This window comes from Rhamphochromis longiceps, linkage group LG6 (assembly GCF_057381845.1).
Source record: "Rhamphochromis longiceps isolate RC_006_pf linkage group LG6, R_longiceps_female_GT1.1, whole genome shotgun sequence".
Lineage (NCBI taxonomy): Eukaryota > Metazoa > Chordata > Actinopteri > Cichliformes > Cichlidae > Rhamphochromis > Rhamphochromis longiceps.
In genome coordinates this window covers 30923449-30947235 of record NC_140562.1, presented here as the reverse complement: position 1 = coordinate 30947235, position 23787 = coordinate 30923449, and the positions used below count along the sequence as shown (strand labels likewise).

At 40.6% G+C, this 23787-nt stretch overlaps 1 protein-coding gene across 1 annotated transcript in view; it reads left to right on the top strand.

The window, feature by feature from the left end:
* usp43a (ubiquitin specific peptidase 43a) overlaps positions 1–23787 on the top strand; it is a 144627-nt gene that overhangs the window by 16436 nt on the left and 104404 nt on the right. The window contains exon 3 of the mRNA XM_085410200.1: positions 21537–21640. Within this exon, the coding sequence (XP_085266326.1) occupies positions 21537–21640 (104 nt within the window). The remainder of the gene's footprint in view (positions 1–21536; positions 21641–23787) is intronic.

Sequence of the window (23787 nt, the reverse complement as noted above, 5' to 3'; positions counted from 1 at the left end):
CAAGCCCTTTTATCAACAGGAACAGAAATAGTGAGTTTGATAGCTCTCCATGAGTTTTTGGCTCTAGATCTCCAGAGGGGTGGAGAGCAAATGTCAGTGAATGAATTAGTTGACAGGTAGGGCGATAGGGGGAGGTTGAGGCATCCTTGATCTGGTGTCTTCTTCAATGGTGTCAGTTATCAGGACATCGACACTCTTAGATCGCATCTGCCTCCTGCGCCTGTCAAAAATGCAAGTGTCTCTGTCTCTCACTATGGGAGACAGAGACGTGTTTCACGCTAATAAAAATGGAAATCTGAAAGAAGGGAGATATATTTGTTTGAGAAGCTGCACTTTGCTGTATAGTGATGGCTCAAAATAAAGCAGAAAATGCTCCAAGTTAACCGTGGAACTGTTCAAACAAGTCAACGCTGCTACAGAATGCTAATAATATGATGTTGACAAGAAAAATGCAAATGTTGAACATAAAAAAATCTAGTTGAAAATACTACTGTTGAGCGTCAAGGAGCTGCTAATATTTCATATCTCACATTGTAAATAGGAGCCTTTATGAAATTTTAAAAGCAGCTTTCAAGTCTCATAAAACTTAGAATCTTCCAAACCTTTTTCACTACAAACTAATCTCTCAGTAATATTAGTATCTGAGTGCCAAAGGAACGCCTGATATGGTTTTGTGACTTCAAAAACATGATTGATCATATGTCGAGAATTTACCATCTAATTATGACAAATGTTCATTAAATATTAAAAAGAATAATTGAGGATTATATGCCTGTAACATTAATGCGTTCTGCCAAGATGCTACTCATTATTAAACAAGTCAGGATTATATTTTACATGTAGCCAGCTGCTGAACTGGTGACTTTCATATTCCCACCTTGAAATTGTGTTGATTGATTCAAACTGACCAAAAGTGATACCCTAGGGTTGTAATTCCTGTTGCCTTTTGGGATAGTTGTTGCTTATGAGACCAAGCTGGATTGAATCACTTTTTGTAATTGGGGTGTTAATAGTGTGCATGAAAAATCATAGCATAGGTGGTATATTAGGATTCTCATCTTAAGTCTTGAGATCCAGAAAGTTTTTGACATTTCCACCTGACATCGACCATGAAACGTGTCACTTTTGCGTCGGCTACCTGCAAGGTTGCACTGTTAAAAGTTCTAGTTGTTACTTACTCATTGTTTGGTGTGTAGTTTAGTGCATTTGCTCAGTCAAAACATCTTGCTTGTTGATGAGAACGGTCTTTAGGTGTGACTGTTGTAAGTCTGTTGTAGGTTAGATGTTATAGATGCATCTTCAGCTTTTAATGATAACAAGTTAATAAACTGACCAATCAAAACGTGTTTTCTTGTTATGTGATGCTAGGAAAGGACAGATTTAATCTTAACAGCACCATCAATGAGACATTTTAATAATTAAATGTGAACCTGAAACCGTTCGTTGACATTTGTTTGTTAAGGTGGCCTCCGTATTTCTCTGTACCAGTTGAGTGCACAAGCTGTGTTTCTTGGCAGTATCATGGATCAGTTCACAGAAATTCTCAAACTAGCCATGAACAGGCAGAAAAAGCAGCATACTCTTTCATGGGTAGACAGTCAGCCTTCACAACAAAACAAAAAGATATGGATGCAGTAGATGTTCAATTTCACTCACAAAACCCCATGTTTGTCCCTAATCAGAATGATTTCCTATTAAAATGTTACACAATCTCTTGTATTTAACAATAACTGATGGAGAGAAAGGATGACCATCAGACAGGTTCTTCTGTTGTGAAACCTTGACCCCCTCCCTCTTTACTGCCCAGCTTGCTTCTCCCCTCCTTCTCTGTGGCAGTATAACCCTTAACATAGCAAATACCGGGCCAGCCACCTGATTGTAACAGCAAGTGACATTTCCAAGATGCCACAGATTCCTCCTGACAGAGAGAGAATGTTCATTCCTGAAAGAAACATCCTGGAGTTTTATCCTGGAGTTATTATTCTGCGTGCGTGCGTGCGTGCGTGCGTGCGTGCGTGTGTGTGTGCGTGCGTGTGTGTGTGTGTGTGTGTGTGTGTGTGAGACAAGTATTTCTTTTTGATGCAGTTTTCAAAGAGGGTTACCGTTGGAAAAAAAAGGGGGGGTAAATGTTTGATGTTGAAAAGAACTCTCGCAGCATGTTGTTGCCGTGTTGGATCCTGTTGGCTTGTTAAGGCCTTCACAACACTGAGGCTGTACATCTGTAAGTAAGATGCAGGAACCTCTGTGTAGCAGTGTATCTGAGAGTGATGTGTTTTATCAGTGTGAAGCAGTCTGGACCGAATGGACTAGGTCAGCTAATCCCACTTTGCTATCCTACCACTCTAATAGGATTTACATGAGGGGGGGTGGAGACCTCCGGTCTTTGAAATATTTCTCCACATATCTTTTTGCCTTCTCTTTCTTGCCACGGCTTCATTCATAATTCACCTCCAATGTTCAAATGTCTTTTTAAGCCTCTTTCCTGACGTAATATCTTGATCTACTAGCTAGTGAGGGATGGATGAATGAGTAAGCCTTATCGTGCCCTGTCACCCATCCACCACCGCCCACCCTCTTCGTACACTCTCTGAAACTCTAAAGAGACATAATGCAGATTTTTTGGGCTGGGCTTGTGTGGCTGTGGGTATTGAGGTGAATACCCACAGCCACAATTCCCATTTTTACTTTGGCCTGATTTCCACTGCCCGGCTCTGACAGTGCTTTGGAATTCCTTTGTATCAAGCCTGAACTGATCAATACGTCACCTATACTTTTGTGTTAGCCTTGAAATTTAAGACAACCTTCCTCTGTTTTAATTTAATTCATTGCATCATCCCTCAAAAATTCACCGAAGCAAATTGCAAGAAAGAGGATGTAAAGTGAAAGAGAATAAGAAGGAGGAACACTAGCACTATGCCCACTAGAGCTTATGAGTCGAAGTACTTTTTTTGTTTTTTTTCTTGTGAATTCAGAACTTTCGTAGTATGCATGGCTGTGGGAGAGTTCGCAGAAAGGAAACAAAGCAAGGAAGAAAAGCCTGAGGACACTATTACATATGTCCAGTGCTGAGAGCGGTAACGGAGAAGGTTGGGATTTTCTGCGAGAGTTTCAGAGTTAAGAACAGAGATGAGACCCCGCAGAGAGATAAGGTCAGAAACAATCCATATTTGAGCATTTTTCTGTTTATTTGTTTGAACACAGTGTCTTATTTTAAGCAAGTGTTCTGAAGCAGCAGGATGCCACTGTTGTAGCTGCTAGTTTTATACCACAAGGCTGCAACAGAAGTTCAGCTGATAAAGGTGATGAAAACAGTCTGGAAACAAAAACCATCAGAGCTATTTTCAAGCCACTAAGCAATGTTTTGACAATGTTCTGTAATGACACCTAACAAGCTGTTTACTTGCTGTGCAAAGCGGCTTCTGTAGAGGTTTAAGGAGGGATTTTTGCTAAAAGCAGCTGTGACAGTTGACCGATTGGTAAAGGTAGAAAGAAGGGGGCCCTTAAACACTGTTCAAGAGTCTAGTTTCTTTTTTATTTGCCTATTTTCTTCACGGCAGTGGATTTTTACAGCATATTTACTGTGCAATGGTGAAGAAAACTAACGCTAACAAGAGAAATAAAGAAGAAAAAAAGTAGCAAAACTCTAACACAGCTCATGTACAGGTACAACTTTTCACCAGTTCACCCCTTGGCACTGCGACTTTCTGTGAGGGGCAGTTTAACAAACAAATGCCTCTTGGGGGGACCAGAAGCTTCTTTCTATTTAGCCAGGTGCCCTCTAACCAGCCTCTCTTCCAAGATCATCTTCTCATGCACCTTCAGCCCAGATCCAGACTGATATTTCTTAAATTGCTCTTTTGGAGACTGTAAATTCTGACACTGATGTTTCTGATCATCACTAGTGTGAGAGAAGGGTCTCCAGCTTTAACCCACAGACTAAACAGCAGCTTTCAGCGAAAAGTAAATAGTGGCCAAGAACACCAGGTCAGGAGTTTTTACTGTCACAGGGATATTCTGCTCTAATGTCCTGATGCGTCTGAGCGAGACTGCTCAGCAGAAATGTCCCGAACTGTGGTGCATGTCACTTTACACAGAGCCTTTTTGAACAGATCAACATAATCTTCACTCACCACCCACCCTAATCACTAACGAATAAAAATTGCAGCAGCTCTATAATGAGTTCAAAGGTGCACAAGATCAGTGGTTAGACTTAAATCAAGTATGATTTGGCACGTATTGACTTTTAGAGTCATAGTCTGGGAAGAAAGACAAGAAAGTTAAATAAGTTAGATGAGAACTGTCAGGTATTGACTGTATATTATTCTTTAAAGAACATCTATCCAAAAGTGATTCACCCTTAAGCCAAACTTTACCAACTCCAGCACAGCTGAAAATGATATCTTTAGTAGCAATGGTGTGACTGCCATGCAGATAACTACTATGAAGTTGGCTGGACTTGTAAAAAATAGAAATCTGCCTCTACCTTTATCCGCAGAGCACTCCTACAGAGGAGTGCTGTGACTGAAATGCCATGCTACAGGAGGTTATGAAAAATTAAAAATGTCCTCTCAGGGGGTAAAACAGTCACAGAGAGAGGGAGACAGAGACAGACACAGAGGAGATCTATAAGTGGCAGCAATGTTAGCCCAGCGATTGATTCGTGCTCAGGAGATTGCCGCAGATACATCCTGCTGACCGCCTCCTGTCCTTCCTTCGTGACCTACAGGCATCACTTCTGGGAGTGTTAATGTGTGACACAGCGTGGAAAAGCTTTCAACAGAGCTTTTAAAACTTCCCTATTTTTTAAAGGAGTCAACAGGACAGAGATCTGGCTTGCTAGCCCTCTTTTACTTGCCGCTTTCTGTAACTCTCTTTTGTTTTTCTTTTTAAGTTTTGACGGGCGTACTTTCTATTTCAGAACTTGTTCATGCTACGTTCTACGGTCAGTTCTCCTGTCAGTTCTCCTGTCAGTCCTCCTGTCAGTATTTACGAGTAAATTATAGACACTGGCACCAACCTGCTGTTAGGCATTTACTGCAAAACGCTTTTAATGAGTTCGACTATGTGAATTAAATATTCACAACATTTGTTTGGAAACATTTAATCAAATCTATTAATATTTCAAAGGAAATCCTTTTTTTTTTAGATGTTCAAGAGCAGCTGATAAACTTGTTCTGTACTCAACTAGAAGCCAAGGAAGTCAAACAGACAGCAAGTGGAAAGTAGAGAGAGATTTGTAGGACTTAGGATATTTTGTAGGGTATAGTGTAGTGTATTATTTTTGGAGGAGGGGACACTAATAGGTCACCAGCTACTGCAGACCAGTTTTTATGTCTCTACAGTGTTGACAGCCATGGCTGAAGGCAGATGTCCTTTGCACTACTTTTTTGTTGCTGTGAACACAGAGTTTTACGAACACCTCAAATTTGTCACTAAATGATTTAGACTCACGCAGGGTTAGAATTTGGTGGTCAAAGGTCATTTTGACCTCACAGAACACATTTGGCAGTGACTTGCTCATGTATAACACTTTTTAGGATGTATAAAATAACATACTGTCAGCTACTTCATACTCCACAACTAGAACAAGAAAACCTAATCATGTTATTTTAGTTTATTTTTACTTATATAACCTTATATTCTTAAAATTGTTACAATTTGTTACAGAAAATGGCATCCTTTGACGTTAAATATGGATGTAAACTTGACTAATTGGTGGAGGTATATAACCGCAAGGTGGTAATTTTATTACACCCTGCAATTAGTTATTTTCTGAAGTGCAGTACATTTGTCTCTTGTCAGAATGCCTTTTGGCTATTGAAAATTACTCAGCAGGTTTAATCATAGGGTAAATTGCATGAAAGGTGCAAAATTAGCTCTGTTGATTATGGTACCAGATCTCATGTGTTTTTTGCCTAGTTATTCATAAGAAGATACAGATACCTGTGGGCTGTTATTCACTTGTAAAATGTCAGGAAGGTAACAGGAAGCCAGGAAGAATAATCATTCAGTCGTAAATCCTCCAATGAGTTCCTGCAACATTTTTTAGTGCTTACTGCCTTGTGTTGTCTTCTGCATGAAGCAGTGTTTGTTCCTGAAAACTGGTCTTGCTGGTGGCTATGCAAACTGAAGGAACATGTGAATATACTTTTTGTTGATGATATTCAAGTAAGCAAAGTGTAAACTAGAGGTTCAACGTTCACGTTTGTTCACTTCCACCACACCCACCTTCAGATTCTTGGCGTCCTTATATGGTTGTCTCTTCCTGACACCTGTGCGCCTGTTGAACAGGACCCGTCTCTGTGATGCAGTCTGACCTGTTCCTGTCTCACCAGCTCTTTAGTGTTTGTCATTGTCCTCAATGGCCTGAAACTCTAATGATTTATTTATATCTTGCTTAAGTTCAAATCATTTATCATAATATCCAATGAAGAATGAAAATAAATAATACAAAATAACTGATTTGTATTTGATTAAAAACATAATTATGAATAATCTTGGCATAGTTCCGAGGCTTAAAATAATATAGATTTTTAGTCCCTCAGCTTGTTTTGAGTAGTGTGACACTTTTCATTGTAGCTGTGTGTGTGTGTGTGTGTGTGTGTGTGTGTGTGTGTGTGTGTGTGTGTGTGTGTGTGTGTGTGTGTGTGTGTGTGTGTGTGTGTTTCCTGTTGGTTTTACTGCAGCTTAAGTGCTAATGTGCCAGTGTGGCAGATTTTCCAGAAGGATAAAGGGTTTAAAAAGAGGCACTGACTTTGCGTGGCTCAAAAAACAGAAGCACTTTAATCGGTGATGGCAGCATTATTATTTACTAGAATGGCAAAAATACAAAGTAATGCATAAAATGTACTATCCACATATTATTTTACAGTAGTTAAAAAACCAAGAACTCTGTCAATTGCTGATAATTTTGCAGCATTTTAGTCAAAATTGTTAAAGCCTAAATCTTCAAGAAAAACCAAAACAACAACAAAAAAACCTACTATGATGGTCACTTAACCACTCTTGCTATTAAGCATCCATCCAACCATCCATCAGCTTATCCGGCACCAGGTCGTGGGGGCAAAAGCCTAAGCAGAGAAGCCCAGACCTCCATCTCATTGGCCACCTTCTCCAGCTTGTCCGGGAAAACACCAAGGCGTCCTGGGTCTGGCCTGGGGCCTTCTCCCGGTGGAACATGCTTTTAACATCTGACCCAGAAGGCACCCAGGAGGCATCCTTGTCAGATGCCGAACTGCCGCAACTTGCTCTTTTTGATGTGGAGGAGTAGCGGCTCTGAGCCCCTCCCAGATGCCCGAACTCCTCACCCTATCATAAAATTAGAGGCCAGCCACCTCTCTGAGAAATCTCATTTCTGCCGCTTGTATCCACGATCTTGTTCTTTTGGTCACTACCCAAAACTTGTGACCATAGGTGAGGGTAGGGACATAGATCAACCAGTAAATCGAGAGCTTTGCTTTTACGCTGAGCTCTCTCTTCCACGACAGTCCAGCACAGCGTCCGCATCACTGCAGCTGCAGGGATGCACCAATCCATCTGTCAGTCTCCCGCTCCCCTCTCCCTGCACTCATGAACAAGACGCTTATGATTCTTAAACTCTTCCACTTGGGGCAATAACTCAAGCGGGCACTCCAACCTTTTCTGGCTGAGGACCATGGCCCCCAGAATTGGAGTTGCTGATTCTCATTCCTGCCACTTCACACTTGGCTGCTAATCACTCCAGTGTGAGCTGGATGTCACCACCTGATGAAGCCAACAGACTCACATCATCTGCAAAAAGTTGAAGATCTTGCGGATCTTTAAGCTCTATTAAATGTGCTATTAAGCAATGAGGTTATATTTGACGACAACCTAGGGGGGTTGGAGTTTGGCACTGCTCATGTAAGAGTTTGGCCACCAGCTACATGGGGAAGCATGAATCTCAGGTATCATTAGACAAGCAACCTTCAACACAGACCCACTGATAATTAGCTTCAGTTCTGCCGATCTTCACTACTCATATTTGGGCCTGTTTTGGTCTGGAGTCACAGTTTCTTGCTACACCAACAGTTAAGTGTTTAGTTGGCAAGTCATAACATGAACACCTGTAGCCCTTTTATCACACCCCCTTTACCATTTTGCAGCCAAACCATTAGCTGGGTGGCACAGTGACACAATTATAAGCAATGTCATATTTATAATATTTATATAATAATCTTTATTTGCACTTACTTGTATTTTTTTTTTATTTCTATTTTACATTTCCATGTGCAGGTAAGAGTAATAAGATGGCAGATTCAGCTGACAGTTTTAGTGGCTTTTTCTGGAATTCTATCCATAAAACACTGATTCCTACACGGAGACACGTTGAAAGGCCTCTGGAATATTTCTCTGAAGTTGCTGCTGTGTTGGTTTTTAAAATCAATAAAGGAGCTTTTGAGAACATCACCTCTATATGAAACTGAAATTCAAATCTCTGTCTTATTTGTTTATATTTTCTGTTTGGCTTTGTTGACTTTATTCACAAAGTTGGCATCAGAAGTGTTGTGACTTTTCTTTCAGGATACTGGCCAACCTCGTGCAATTCTTATTGTGTCTCTCAGTACAGAGTAGAAAAGTTTTAAAAGTGTTTTTATTTATTTACATATTCAATCTGTGCAATTTCCTGCATTGTCCACAATATAACACTGTCAAATTACCTTAGCTAGTTTTAAAAGATGTCAAGTTGCCTTTTAGCAGTGGATCTCTTTCTGTCTTTCCCAGGATGCCAAGCGCAGATCAGCTTTGGTACTTCTCTTTTTTTTCCTGATACAACCAGAGGCTCTGCCACTGGTCAACTCAGAGCACAACTTCATCAAAGCAAGCAGAGTCCTTCCTCTTAGGAAGCTAATTAATTCTCTCCCCTTCATCTCAAAAACTAAACCTAATATATTCTTCTAAATCAACATTTGTCTGAAAATAAACACTTCGGAATAAGAGACACAGAAAAACAGAGATAGGTGGTTCTAGCTTATAAAGCCAAGGCTGATTTGGCTGTCAGAGCTCTGCCAGTGCCTCTTGTCTCAGGCTGCTCGTTTTCTGTTCTGCCTTTGTTTTGGCCCAGCTGGCATCCCCATAGTAACAGCCAAAGAGTGGCGGGTCTTGCTGCACTGTGGGATAGGACTACGCTCAGAAGAAGTTCATGTGCAGCTGTTTGCGTGTGGCTTTTTGATCCAGAATCATAAAGAAACACAAGTGAAAGGGCAATTGTTTTGTTCAAAGAAAGCACAGAACAGCGTGGGCATATTTATTTGTTGCTGTGGACTCGAAATTTAATGTGAAAAGAAAGTGCCAGTAAAGAGAGGAAGTGAGAGTGGACAAAGGTGGTGAGAAGAGAGCAGAGAAATACAGGGGGAAGTGGGGTTAACAATGCCAGTGGTTTCCAGCATTATCTCCCAGATTGCCTTGTTACCATAAGCTAGCTTTGAATAGGCCGAATTAGCTGTAGCTGAAAGAATAGAGGTGAGTCAGCTGGTTTAATGCATGGACAGCATTTCTTTCATTCCTCCCCTGCTCTGGACCACATCCCTTCTGCCTCTCTGACTCGGTCCCTATGTTGCTCTGTCGGTGTCTCAATCGCATTCTTCTCTAGAAATTTCTCTTCTCTCACTCCCTTTAATCACACCAAGTTCCTGGTACACTTCAACGTAAAAATGATAATGTGGTTTCCTGTTCAGTTTTGTCACCAGCAAAATATGGCTGTCATTTCATTCATGTCATTTAAGCTTGACCTCACTTGACCTCACTAACTTAGGTACCAGTTTCCAGATTGTAAAGCAATTGTTGTTAGTTTGCTCGATGCGATTCTGTGGGAGCTTTCTTCCTGTTAAAAAGGAGTTTTTCCTTCCTGTTGTCATCAAGTGCTTGCTCACAGGGGGTCTTCTGATTGTTGGGGTTTTCTCTGTATTATTGTAGGGTCTTTACCTTATAATATAAAGCAGCTTGACGTGACTATTGTTGTGGTTTGGCGCTATATAAATATAATTAAATTGCACTGTATTAAAATATGGAGGCTTGTGTTTGGAATCTGACCAACTGTGGCGTCAGGTGGTGGTTTCTGCATTTTGTCCTGAGGATACAGTTAGTTCCATATATATTTGGACAAAAACAACTTTTTGGTTCTGCACATTACACAATGAGTTTAAAATGAAACAACTCAGATGCTCACACTTTCAGCTTTAATTCAGTAGGCTGAACAAAAAGATTTCACAAAAATGTGAGGAACTATAGGATTTTTTTTAACACGACCCCTTCATTTCAGAAGCTCAAAAGTAATTGGACAAATTAAATAACTGAAAATAAAATGTTAATTTCTAATAATACTTGGTTGAAAACCCTTTGCTGGCAATGACAGCTTGAAGTCTTGAACTCATGGACATCTCCACATGCTGGGCTACCTCTTTTTTTAATGCTCTGCCAGGCTTTTACTGCAGCGGCTTTTAGTTGCTGTTTGTCTTTGGGCCTTTCTGTCCAAGGTTTCGCCTTCAACAAGTGAAATGCATGCTCAATTTGGTTAAGATCAGATGACTGACTCAGACATTCAAGAATATTCCAGTTCTTTGCTTCAATAAACCCCTGGGTTGCTTTGGGTATATGTTTTGGGTCTCACTCGCCACTTGGCCACAGCGAGTTACTGGCATACATGGACAAACCAGGCACATTGGTAGGCTGGTGGACTGTCACAGCATATCCCACTGTGCAGTGCATCACAACAGATTGCCTCAGTGCAGCATTTCTGTATGAATGTAATGAAATTCATATCACAACCAGCTGATTTCTAAATCCACAGGTAGACCATGAAAGAGCAAAAGCTAATGGTACAGTAAGAGTAAGGCAGGCTCATGAGGTTAATAGCATTGCTTTTATTCATTTAGTTTTTAAAGAATGTAATGAAAACATCCATCTCTTATTGACCTTGTTCAGTCATGTTGGCTTTACATTCTGCTACTTTGAGAAAAGCTTGCAGACACTGTGTAGACACTGCTTGATTTTCTATCAGAAGCTTTTTGATTACAAAGTGCAATTAAATCAGCAAAGTTCTAGTTCTCCAATTGTGTTGACAAACGTACAAACATACTTTTGTTAAAACCTGCCCTGTGCTGGAATGACTGCCATTCAACTGGCAGCCTTTCTGTGAAAGACGAGAGTGGATCTGGCTGTGTTCAGAAGCAACCAGCAGCTACAGTATATCAACACTGGCTTCCCTAATTCACACGCTCAGTGGGAGACATCATCTCTTCCTGCTGGAGACCGAAATCATCAAGCTGTGACCAGGAGTTAAAGTGTGGCCACTTCATCTCCTATAAAATGTTCTCAAAACACTGTAAAACTTACGAAGAGAAACTCGTCCACAACACACATGTCGAAAGGTATCTTAACTCTTTATAAAATAGTGAGCAGAGTTTAGAAAATAAAATTACACAGCTGTTAAAATGTGACTTTTGATTTCAAGGCTGTATATTGAAAATGTACGTCATGATATAGTCATTATATTCCAAGCTGTTCTTTAAAAGATAATCTTTTTTTCTGTTGAGTCAGAAATGAATATTTTATTTTGAAGGTTGTGTCCAAGGTCCACGCATTTTATTTTCTTTGGGTCCTGCTTCTTTCTTTTCTATGGCATCTTTTATAACAAGAGGAATAATTATTTTGAGATACATGTTTCCTTTTTATTTGTACCTGTGAACGCACACTCCTCAGATGCCATGTCTAATTTTCTAAGAAACATCACGTCAGCATGTTATGCAACGTACTAAATTCAGAATGCTACCACACACAGCAGGCAGCCCATTTCCTAGCACAGATAACTGATCAGAGATGCCTGGCAGTTTCTAAATTTTGGCCACACTGGGTAAGTTGACTTCTGCAGCAGTCACATTCGTTGTCACTCATGAGTGGGCTAACGGGATCAACTACTTCTTGAAGCAGGACACTTGAACATAAAATGAATATTTCTATAAACGGTAAAACCAGTAAAAAATCTTGTGTTTTTATGGTTTAATTTTATGTTGAGTGTAAATTTAATTTAAAAATTAAATCAGCGGAAACTGTGTGGAAAAGATACGGAAATGTTACAGTATACATTCCTGTGGGTAGTGTCACATTTCTCTGGTACAACATAGAGCATCAGAGCCACTGCAGTCACAGCTGGCTTTGCATCACCTGAAGGCTTCGTTTGCCAGGTTTTATCATGAGAATTTCTTCAGGCCTTCATCATTTGAGCCGTGGGCATGGCTGGAAGAGATTACACTTCTGGTCAGCCTGGCTGAATTTGGCAGGATCATGCTTTGCCTCTCTGAGGTGGAAACACATTTGGAAGAAGAGCCATGGCAGCATCTCAACTCGGATTCATTCCCACTTCTATGCCAGTGTCACTCATGGCCTGCTGTCAGAATTTTGTGGGTTTTTTCACCTCAATGAATGTTGCCACTCATCCTTTGGCGACACAAACTTTAGGTGCATTTAGGCACTAAAAGCTATTATGACCATGCCCGAGCACAGCTTCTAAATACTGCACGCCTGTTAGTGTGTATGAGAGGCCACGCGAAAGGCAACCAGAGCGTGAGGTTGCGATCACAAACGATTTCAATTCACGCAAAGAAAACACAGAAAAGTGTATTGTATATTGTTAGTATTTCGTATTATCTGCTATGTGCATGTTTGCGCACATGAGAATTATTTGTGTATGTGTGAGTAAGCATTCGTCGGGTATGTAGGAGATGAATCAGAGCTGTTACTGGCAGTCAAGGTGACTGTGTTAAGCCCCTTGAGCCCGCCGGTTGATTAGAAATGTGGTTTCAGATGATAACTGAGTCAGTGTCTTTGGTTGGATACTGTTTATTTTTGGTCGTAATAAATAAGAACAAAACAAAACAAAATAAAACATGTTTCTCTCCTCAGCTGCTGTGAAAGGATTCAATAAAAGAACATAGTGATTATACCCCTCTCTTTCTCTCTCTCTCTGAAATTGTTAGGCTCAGAGGATTGAAAAAATAAAGTGAAAAGAGTAGGATATGTTAAATGATTAGGAAAAAACAACTTGATATAGTCTGGATGTATGAAAATATACTGTAATGTTTGATGCAGTTTCAGTATTTAAGTGAAATTCTGACGGTAAATCAGTATTTTTCTATAAAGCAACAGATATTTTTTTTACAGCAGTACATGTAGCTTGAAGAAACACATTTAAATCTTAGTAGTCATGTAATAATGACATGTTGGTGTTTATTATATGCACCTGATGTCGTCTATGTTGAATTACATTCTGCAGTCTGCGTCGTGTAACTCTACAGTTCCCGGTTCTCTACTGCATTTCTTCATCAAAACTGACTGCGGCACATGGCCTTTGAGTGGGCTCTACATTTGAGCTGCGTTGATGTACACTGGTCAACAAGGTGCTGGAAACATTCCTCACAGATTTTGGTCCATATTGACATGATAGCGTTGCACACTTGCGTGAGATTTGTTGGCCACTGACTCTGAATACAGTGTACAGAGTACAGTGACCTTATTGTCATATTCAAGAAACCTGTTTGAGATGATTTGAGGTGTTGCATCATCGTACTGGAAGCTGCCATCAGAAGAAGGGCGTTCGCTGGTTATAAAGGGCATGGTCAGCAACAAACTCCAGCAGAAAGCATAGATCTAGGCTTTCTTGTTGTTTCCATCAAATCTGGAATGATGCAGCAAATATCAATACTCATCAGGCCATGCAATGATTTCCAATCTTCTATTATTATTATTGTTATTCAATATTCTATTCTCAGCTGACAGGAGCGACACTGGTGTGGTCTTCTGCTGCTGTAGCCCATTTTCCACTCAGAGATGCTTTTTTGTCTATCTTAGTTGTATCGAGTGGTCACTGTTGCCTCTCAAACAACTGGCCATTTTTCTCTGACCTCTGCCATCAACAAGGTATTTTCACCCAGAAAACTGATGCTCATTGGATATTTGCTCTTTCTCGTACTGTTCTCTGTAAATTCCAGCCGATAAGCAGTTTCTGAAACACTCACATCAGCAAACATGCCATGTTCAAAGTCACTTCAGTCAGCTTTCTTCCACATTCGGATGCTCAGTTTGAACATCATCAGGTCGTCTAGACCATGCCTTCAGCCCTAAATGAATACCATGTGATTGACTGATTATAGATTTGCATTATAGGGCGGTTGAACAGGTGTACCTAATGAAAGTACATGAAAACTGTAAAATATTGTTTGCACATTGACCTTGCTTCACCTTTTCCTCAGTAATGATTATGTTAAACTACTGCCAGCATATTTTACATATTTAAAAACATACTTAAATTGCTTTGTAAGGCTCATTGCCAAAGCATTTATCTTGTGGCCCCTTGAAGATTTTGGCCAGTGGCTGGGTTACCTAAGCTGCCTGTTCAGGAGTTTCTTATCACAGTCATAATTTTAAGCCGGGAGCAGAAACACACCACCTGTCAGTGTCAAGGCTGAAATCTGAAGTCTTTTGGGTTATTATTTAATCTCTCTACCTCATGGCTAAAACGTCTCTGCTGGTTTGTTCTTGTCTTGTTTTGTCGCTATACCAACAGCCTAACCGCACACTAAACACCACCTGTTTGATTCTTGGATAGGATCGGACCTCCTATTTCCCATTATCACAGTGATTTCAGATCTCTAAGCCTGCACGTACTGTACGTACAACTGCAAACACACACACACACACACACACACACACACACACACACACACACACACACACACACACACACACACACACACACACACACACACACACACCTTCAAATATACAGCCACACACATTAAGTCAAACTTCTACTCACTCCCCTCTGCTTCAGACTCCCTCAAACATCACGCATGAATGCATGCCACGGGGAATCAGCATGGCTTTGATAACAGCATATGTTTTCATGTAGGGATTGGAGTGTGAAGATCTCTGAAGGGAAGCTGTGCTTCTGCCAGCAGACAAAGGGGGCACAGGGCCAAAGAGATTTAGAGTGGCTACACTGCAGAAATGCTTCAGTGATCACACAGAGCTGAGTGCCAACAGAGGTGAGATTCAACGGAGCAAAGTTTGGGGGAAGACCAGGACATCTTGGGTCACAGGAAAGACAGCAATCAAGTATCCGTGTTGTTCCTCTCTGATTGTCATGGTTGTCATGATGTGTATGAGTTGCGGGATGGTCGTACGGATCACTGTGACTTGCTACCTTGTTAAGATTTGCCCACATCAGTGAGAATTTTTACTCCTGAGGAATATTTCATACTCCAGTGTGCACTGTCAGAAGAGGGTTATACTTCATTGCTCATATTTCGTCATTCTTATTTTCATTCTCCGTGGCCTCTGTGCTTTCACAATTGAGAGCATGTCTTTGCAAAGGCATTTTAATCTTGTTTCAAACTGTGCAGTAGGAGAGTCCTGATGGGATAAAGATAGCACACTTGTGTATATGCCACAGATTTTGTTCCTTTTCCTTCGAAAACCTTTTACTTGCTTAGATCTTCTGAAGAATTTCAGATGGCTTTTTTTTTTGACAGTTGATATAACACTGGAGTGTTTCAGTATCTGTGCCAAATTGTGCATGTTGTGATGCCCTGCAGTGATGCAGTAGGTGAAGGCAGGCGGGATGGGAAGAGAGCAGCACATGAAAGCTGTAGGTGGGAATATAGTTACGATGCAGCCATGCAGAATCCCACGACAGTCAAAGCAACAGTCTGCTCTTGTTTTTACTTAGCTGTAAGTATATCACGCTGGCTATGCTCACAAGCACCCACTCACCACCAGGTGGTTTCTCTAGGTGTGAGTGAAGTTGAATGACTACCAATATCAAACAGATGAAGACTTGTGCAAATGTTTACTTTAGCACTACATTGTTTTATACCTCAGAGGAACCGCGTAGAAGATTCGGTGACATGCAGTAATGTAGTTGTGTCCTGTGTTATCAACAGTATAATCAGTTTAAAGGTGACAAAGCTCAAGCATGACTTATCTAATTAGACAATACAATGGTTGGCTTGAAGTTTATCTGCGTGCTCTTCTACCCGTGATTTTTTTTTATAGGTGGGGGTTTGTGTGCACAGCTCGTGGTGAGCCTTCATGTGAGCACACAATACCCCTGAGTCCTGTTGGGTTTGCTGCTCCTGTGATGCGATAGTGCTTAGCTCTGCTGATGATTGTGATGCGTACCTCTTTGACCTCTCCTTGCTCAGAGCAGGAGTAAACAAAAAGAAAAAAGGGAGAACAAAAGAGATGAAGGACACAGTGTTCTTTTCAAAGTGACCGTGGCTCTTTTTGCACCTCAGAAACATTTCCTCAGTATGCTGGGAATAGCTTTTGCTGCCAAAGCTAAAAAAGCTCTTCATTTTAGAGGACTGGTCTAATGGAAACACCAAACTCAATTTCATCACTCATTGCTAATAACTAAAGTTTTTATTGTCAAAGTTATTTGTGTCCTAATCTCTCAGCCCATTGCTACGAGTCCACCAGGCTTTTGCACGTACACTTTACATCAGTTCTTCGTGCTTTAATCGACTGGCTATAACACCTGGCTGCTTGTGCAGAAAAAAAGTAAAAATGAAACTGACTAAACTCATTGGCATGGCCAAAATATGCTTATTCCCAACTCTAAGAGAAGCAGCAGAGCCATTTAATACCACCTTCCAACTTTTGCTAAGTTACTTGCTCTGGTTGACATATTTTAAACTTATTTCTACCTGCTCATTGCTCTGCTTGCTTTTTTTTCTTCTTTAAGTAGCTTGTGTACAGTTCGACGCTATAGTCATTTAGAGAACAAAATAAGTACAGCTATATAAGCCCGAGCATGCTGAGTTCTGAAACCCGGCTGATATGTAAATCTTAGAAATCAATTATATTGCCAGGAGCATGATGCCGCTGGTAATTTCGCCCTCAAGCAACAGGAGGCAGCTGAATATGGCCTAGATCTGTTAGCATTAGGAGGGTTTTTTGGATTATACCCAGTGTGACAATTGAACAGCTTACTGCCTCTGAATATTAGTATTCACTTGTTATTGCTGCGGCCGGCCCCCGCATCTATTTTTGGCAGACCATAGCAGAGCTGGAACAACATTGTGGTGGTATTCATTATTCCCTTGGTGCTAAATAAAGAAGCGGTGGAGTCTCAGTGTTCTTTTTCTTTGTCTATCCTATTGTTTGCATCTGCGGAATATTCTGTATGCATGTGCATATGTGTCTTAAAGGTGTTAAGTGTGCATATGAGCAGTTTTGTCTCATTCTCGGCATCTGTTTACCGATCTTGGGTCTGGCTAAGAGGTTGTTGACCTGATTCTGGTGAGAGATGCCTTTTGAAATGCGGTGGTTTGATTTAGTAATGCATAGAGAATTAAGTATCAAAGTCAGTTTTGATCATATTTTTTTCCTGTTATGTTTGTTTGGCACACTTAAGTTAACTTTATAATGAACTGTTTATATTCTTGGTGTGCGCTGTATTCTTAGTTAAATTGAATAATGAAGAATCCAGAATGGTTCCTGCACTATGGGTGAACTGCAAAAGTTTTGAATTTGCCTTTCGTTGACTGTTAGAAGTAAATCATGTATTATATGCATGTTAAGTTCATCTCTAAGTCTGAATTAGCTGTGAACGAGTTTGAATTGTTGTCTGTCTCTGTGTGGGTTCTGTGACAGACAGTTCGCTTGTCCAGGGTCTCCCCTGTCCCTCGCCGTATGACAGCTGAAATAGTCACCTGTTCCACTGTGACCCTGAATATTATAAATATTCGACATGCAGAAGAATTTGGAAGGATGAATCCAAAATTGAGAATGAAATATTTTATCATTTTGGGAGTCGTGCTTTCTCTGAGAAAAAGCCCTTGATATGCTATGTCCAGTGAACAGTACTATGCAAATGCTTTCAGCTATCCCCCATGTCTATATGTTTTGCAAAGAAATTGGAAATGGACATGCAGAAATCTGTTGCTGCAAGCATACATGCAAATACAATACATAAGACAAAAACAGAGTTTCACAATTCTAACGAGCTTGAAAGCCAGTATTGTTAATACCACCTTAATTCTTCACAGCCTTAATGCTCTTAGACTTTTAGACTCTTAGAGCTTTCTTGTCATTTCTTTAAATAGTCTTTAGAAACAGCTCTTCAGGCCTTTTGGAGGAAATTCAAAGCTCTTCTTTGGATGTCGGCTGCCTTTTGCCTTCTCTATCAAGATTATAGCCATGACAGAGCATTCACTGTGTTTTACAGATGACTGTAGACCAGGGGTGCCCAATCCCGGTCCTCGAGAGCTACCGTCCTGCAGCTTTTAGATGCATCCCTACTCCAACACAGCTGAATCAAATGAATGGCTTGTTATCAGGCCTTTGCCAAACACGATGGCATGCTGAAGAGGTAATCAAACCATTTGAATCAGCTGTGTTGGAGTAGGGATGCATCTAAAAGCTGCAGGACGGTAGCTCTCGAGGACCGGGATTGGGCACCCCTGCTGTAGACCCTTACAGTTGTACCTCACTCCTGACCTCCTCTGTATATATTGACAATAATCTGAAAGAAAAATTCAAATTTGGATTAATCACTCCAAAAGGTCTGTTGCCACTGATTTTCAGTCCAGTTCTTTTGTAATTTGGTATTCTACCTATTTCCCTTCCTTAAGAATGACATCTTGATAGCTAGCCTTCAACTGAGGCCATTTCTGATGGATGAATGATGATCAGTTAAAGCGTCAGATGAATCCAGTCTTTGATAGATGTTTTTCCAATTCCTCAAGGACATAACTTTCCTCAAATTTTGTTGAGGACATGCTGCACACCGTGCTGAGATACAGTGTTTTCAGCTAATAGCTCCATGGGAATCACTGTGTTGGTGAAAAATATTCTTACACTAGTTAAGTTTTCTATTATCTCCAGTGTTTCTTATATCTGGGATTAAGTCTGATAAACTTTTAATTTTTAATTTGTGATCATTAAAAGGCAGTATCATAATACTGTCAATGCTATTATTTTTTCCACAATGAACAAATATTAATTTCTTTCACATATAAGGTAGAAAAACTGCTCTAACTAAACAAACCAAGCAAACAAACAGAAAACAAAATATCAGTAAGACACTATAAGCCAAATTGCTATTTTAACCATTGGTATCAGTCTAAACTTTCACAATCACTGCATTTTTTTCTCTATTTTTAGGGGACGCTGTGACTAATAAAAAAGTTCCCCATTCCATCATGTTCATTGAGGGGAATGAGGCCACTGTTTCCATGGCGATATTTGTAATCTAGTCTGTCTCTAAGGGTGTGAGGATTGTTATCCATTGTCCTCAAGAAAAGAGATGCAAGGGGAAAAAAAGAGAGGACAAAATTCTGAAAAGGGGAGTCATTCACAGCCTAGCTTGGGATATGCCAAGAGAGATGATTCATATGTGAATTATAGAGTATTAATATTTTTAAAAAAATTATTTCTTTAACAGTATTTTATGTTCAGGAAAAACTGAAATAAACCTATGTTGTTTGTGGAGTCCCAAAGATATCTAAGTTGACTTTCAATTTTGTGCTGTTAAATATTACGTAAGGTTTAAGGTGCAAACCTGGAAAAAATGTGGTGTCCAGGTTCTGTTGAGTCACCTTTCCTATCTCTACAACTCCCCTTCTAAGCTGTCCATTAGAACTGATATGTTTTAAAGCTTGACTCAGAAGTAAAGGCACATTTGTCTACTGTGTACACATCACTTTCTGTTACTACTTACTTGAATTGAAAAGGTTACTTGGTGGTTTTCCTTTATAGCAAGACACCTTTCAAAAATACTGAGATATTGCAATTACATATTGCAGTAAGTCAAAGGATGAAGTTTTTATCCACTTAATAGACAAACATGAAAGTAGAGACAAGGCCACGTCTAAAAATAGGGCTGAGATGGATTTTAAAAACACAAACTGCCACACATGCTTCCTGGGCTTTGTGCTTGTGCCTCATTAAATATTCAGGAAAAGAGCCATCCTTGAAAAAAGTTTTCAAAGATGCCAAAAGCTGCCCATTGTTCAGAGTGAGAGCAGCGATGATTGGATTTTGTTTGAACAAAAGAAAAGCTTCATCAAAGTTGGATTGTCATTATTTCACATGGCCCAAGACCGGGTGCAGAAAGTCTCATTTCTCAGTGGACTCTGACTTTGTTTGCTGCTTAATGTTTGATTCGCTTGAGGGTTTAAACTACGGCACTGTGTTGTCTAATTAGCATGTGTGTAGCACTTAATGATTTCTCAAAAGGAAAGATTTGAAACATGATCCTGAATAAACAAAACAATTACTATCATTTACATCACAAAGTGGTAAACAGACTAGATGAAATGAATGAAAATATCTGTGTAAGTGTTCTTATAGTGAAATACAGTGTAAAGAAAGAATGTAACTTCTTTAAGAATTAAAGGACAATGTACTTTTGCAAGTAAAGTTTGGTTTCTGAAAATTAGCCTTGTCATGCAAACTTTTTAGAATGCTACTGATGTACTGTCGGAGGGATCTGTAGGGTCCTCCTCAGTGGTTAGCACAGCAACAATAAAAACACGTCAGCATTTCTCTCCTTGCTCGTTCAAAGCAAACTGACACCAGCGTGCATAACTCCTGAATAGAAGTAAATGTACTTGCAGACCTGGGATTTCTTTTGTGTGTTAAGTCCGCCATTACCACCCAATGTTAGCTACGTTTTTAAGAATAGTTACACACAATGGAAATGCAGAAATCTGTTGCTGTGATCTTTTATTCATTGGCATCATTCTTTTATACTTTTGTTTATCTTTGAAGTCTTTCTGCCCTCCTGCTGTGTATGACACAGCATGTGGGAGTATTGCTGCTATTTAGTTTATTCAGCAGACATCAGCGTGACACTGAGGATGTTTGGCATCCTCAAATATTCCTGTGACTCTAGTCTGTGTTGACTGTTTTGTGGTTAACCATTTAAACTTTGATTCTCTTCAATAGATATTTCCTGCTCAAATATTTTATGACTGCACCCATTATAGGATTGATTCTTAATTTTTGTCTCACTCTTTCTTCATCTCTCTTCATCTAATCATTTTGATCATCTTGTAGTTTAATGTAGCCACTTACAATGCATGTGAATGATTCTTGACTCATTTTACTCGTTCCTAGAGATACATAACAATAATAAGGCAGGGAAAATGCATCTTCTGTATTACCCGTAGCTGCCATTGAATTTGGTTACTTTTCCCCTCTGCTTTGCATCAGCATCTGTCGGTGTTGATGAAGTAACACCGGAGACACTTTGTATCCTGGCATCGAGTTTTACCTTTTGTATGAAGCTTATTTATGTATTCCTGTGCTAGTGATAGCTACTCTCAATTTGAACAGAGTAAATGCACTGTGTTGTAGATGGGATGCTTCTTAAAATCGAAGTGAATGATACAGCATTCAGAAAGTGGTGTTCAGTGTCATTTGTAGTAATGTCATAAGGAAGTAATGTATGGTTATTTAACATTATACATTATAGAACAGTTTTCAGTTCTTTTTTGTCTTCTCCATGTTTACAGGGGGCAAGTCCATTGGATCATGCTTCCAGTCCCAGTGTAGCCAGCATACAGCAACCTCGAGGGCGAAACAGTTTTGTCCACGAACACTTCCAGGCTCAGTACAGGTGAGAAGCACAGATGTAAAAATGTGTTAAAGAACTTTGTTTTTAAAATAATGTTTGTAGCATCAGGTGACTGGATGAATGTTCCTTATTTGTTGGCCTTTAAGCTTCAGATAGTTTCAACTGCACTCTTAGACTTACGCTGACAACGATTCTGGAAACTCTTCCAGGTATCTCACCAATTATGCAACATTCGGTTACACAATGTCCTGGGGTTGTGTTCGAATAAACAGAATGAAATGCATACTTTTAAACATATATTGCTTTGGCTAAAGTGACAATGTATTTTCTCTCCTCTGGATAAAAATCAGTACCTTGGGAAAAAGTAGGTCGGACAGACCTATAAAGGATTAAGGGATTTATCTTTAGTAGTGGCCTCTGGCTCTTATTCCTTCATTCACAGCGGAAAGTCAGTGACTGAGGTTTTCTAGTTTAATAGATCCATTAATGGAACTGCCTCTAGACCTTTGAGAAACTTTGTCAGCACATGTGGTGGACTACAATAACATCACTTTGAACATTCATTTTTTCACTTGATTGCTGAACAATGTAAACTTGCTGCACCCTTGTGAATATCAGGATGTACTAAAAAAAAATTCTTTATTTTAAGTTAATATTCGATTGGATAGTCAGATGATCTAAAAGGGAAATAACTTAGTATTTGGAAGGGAGAGATTATTTTTAGAATAAAAAAAGAAACACACACAAAAAAACATATTAGTGAAAGGTAGTCTTGGCCCATAAAGATAGTAATCTTTTCAGCTCCTTGTTACTAAGCCTGATTGAAACTTGTGAATGTCTTTTATGCATGACTGTAAGGCATGCTGTCATCAGCAGTTAGGCCAGTACAGTATGTTTCTGCATGTAGCAAAATATACAGTGATATGTTTCAGGAGCTTGGAAAGAAAAGCATCTGGACTTCTTTAAGTTGAGCTTAAAGAAGAAGTCCAGGCGCTTTTCTTTCCAAGCTCCTTAGACTACGAGATGACTGAGAACCTTCACAGACAGTGATATGTTTCCTTTTCTATTAGAGAAATAAGCGAGTAATATATATAAATTCATCAATCCCAATTTTTTGTGATTAACTCTGGCAGAGTGCTTGCTTTCTGATACCTCACACTTGGTCATTTTTTCCCAGTGGATTCAACATCACTATAATAGCTGCTCTGCAACATAGGTCACTAATGCATGATATGTATGACTGGGCTTCCAGAGAGAGTGCTAGTGAATTAGGCCCATACTGTGTCTGAGCACCATCCATCCATCCATCCATCCATCTTCATCCGCTTTATCCGGGGCCGGGTCGCGGGGGCAGCAGCCTAAGCAAAGAGGCCCAGACCTCCCTCTCCCCAGCCACCTCCTCCAGCTTATCCGGGGGAATACCAAGGCGTTCCCAGGCCAGCCGAGAGATATAATCTCTCCAGCGTGTCCTGGGTCTGCCCCGGGGCCTCCTCCCGGTGGGACATGCCTGGAACACCTCACACAGGAGGCATCCTTGTCAGATGCCCGAACCACCTCAGCTGGCTCCTTTCGATGTGGAGCAGCAGCTGCTCTACTCTGAGCCCCTCCCGGATGGCCGAACTTCTCACCCTATCTCTAAGGGAGAGGCCAGCCACCCTTCGGAGGAAGCTCATTTCTGCCGCTTGTATCCGCGATCTCGTTCTTTCGGTCACTACCCACAGCTCGTGGCCATAGGTGAGGGTAGGGACGTAGATCGACCGGTAAATTGAGAGCTTTGCTTTTACACTCAGCTCCCTCTTCACCACGACGGACCGGTGCAGCGTCCGCATTACTGCAGCTGCAGCCCCAATCCGTCTGTCGATTTCCGGCTCCCTTCTCCCATCACTCGAGAACAAGACCCCGAGATACTTGAACTCCTCCACTTGGGGCAGGAACTCATCCCCGACCCGGAGTGGGCACTCCACCCTTTTCTGGCTGAGAACCATGGCCTCAGATTTGGAGGTGCTGATCCTCATTCCCGCTGCTTCACACTCGGCTGCGAACCGTTCCAGTGCGAGCTGGAGGCCCTCACCCGATGACAAGAGCGATTCATAAGACCCTTATGAAAAGGACACCGAGGGAACAGTTTACCCTGCCCGGGATAGGGTTACCGGGGCCCCGCCCTGGAGCCAGGCCCGGGGAGGGTGCCC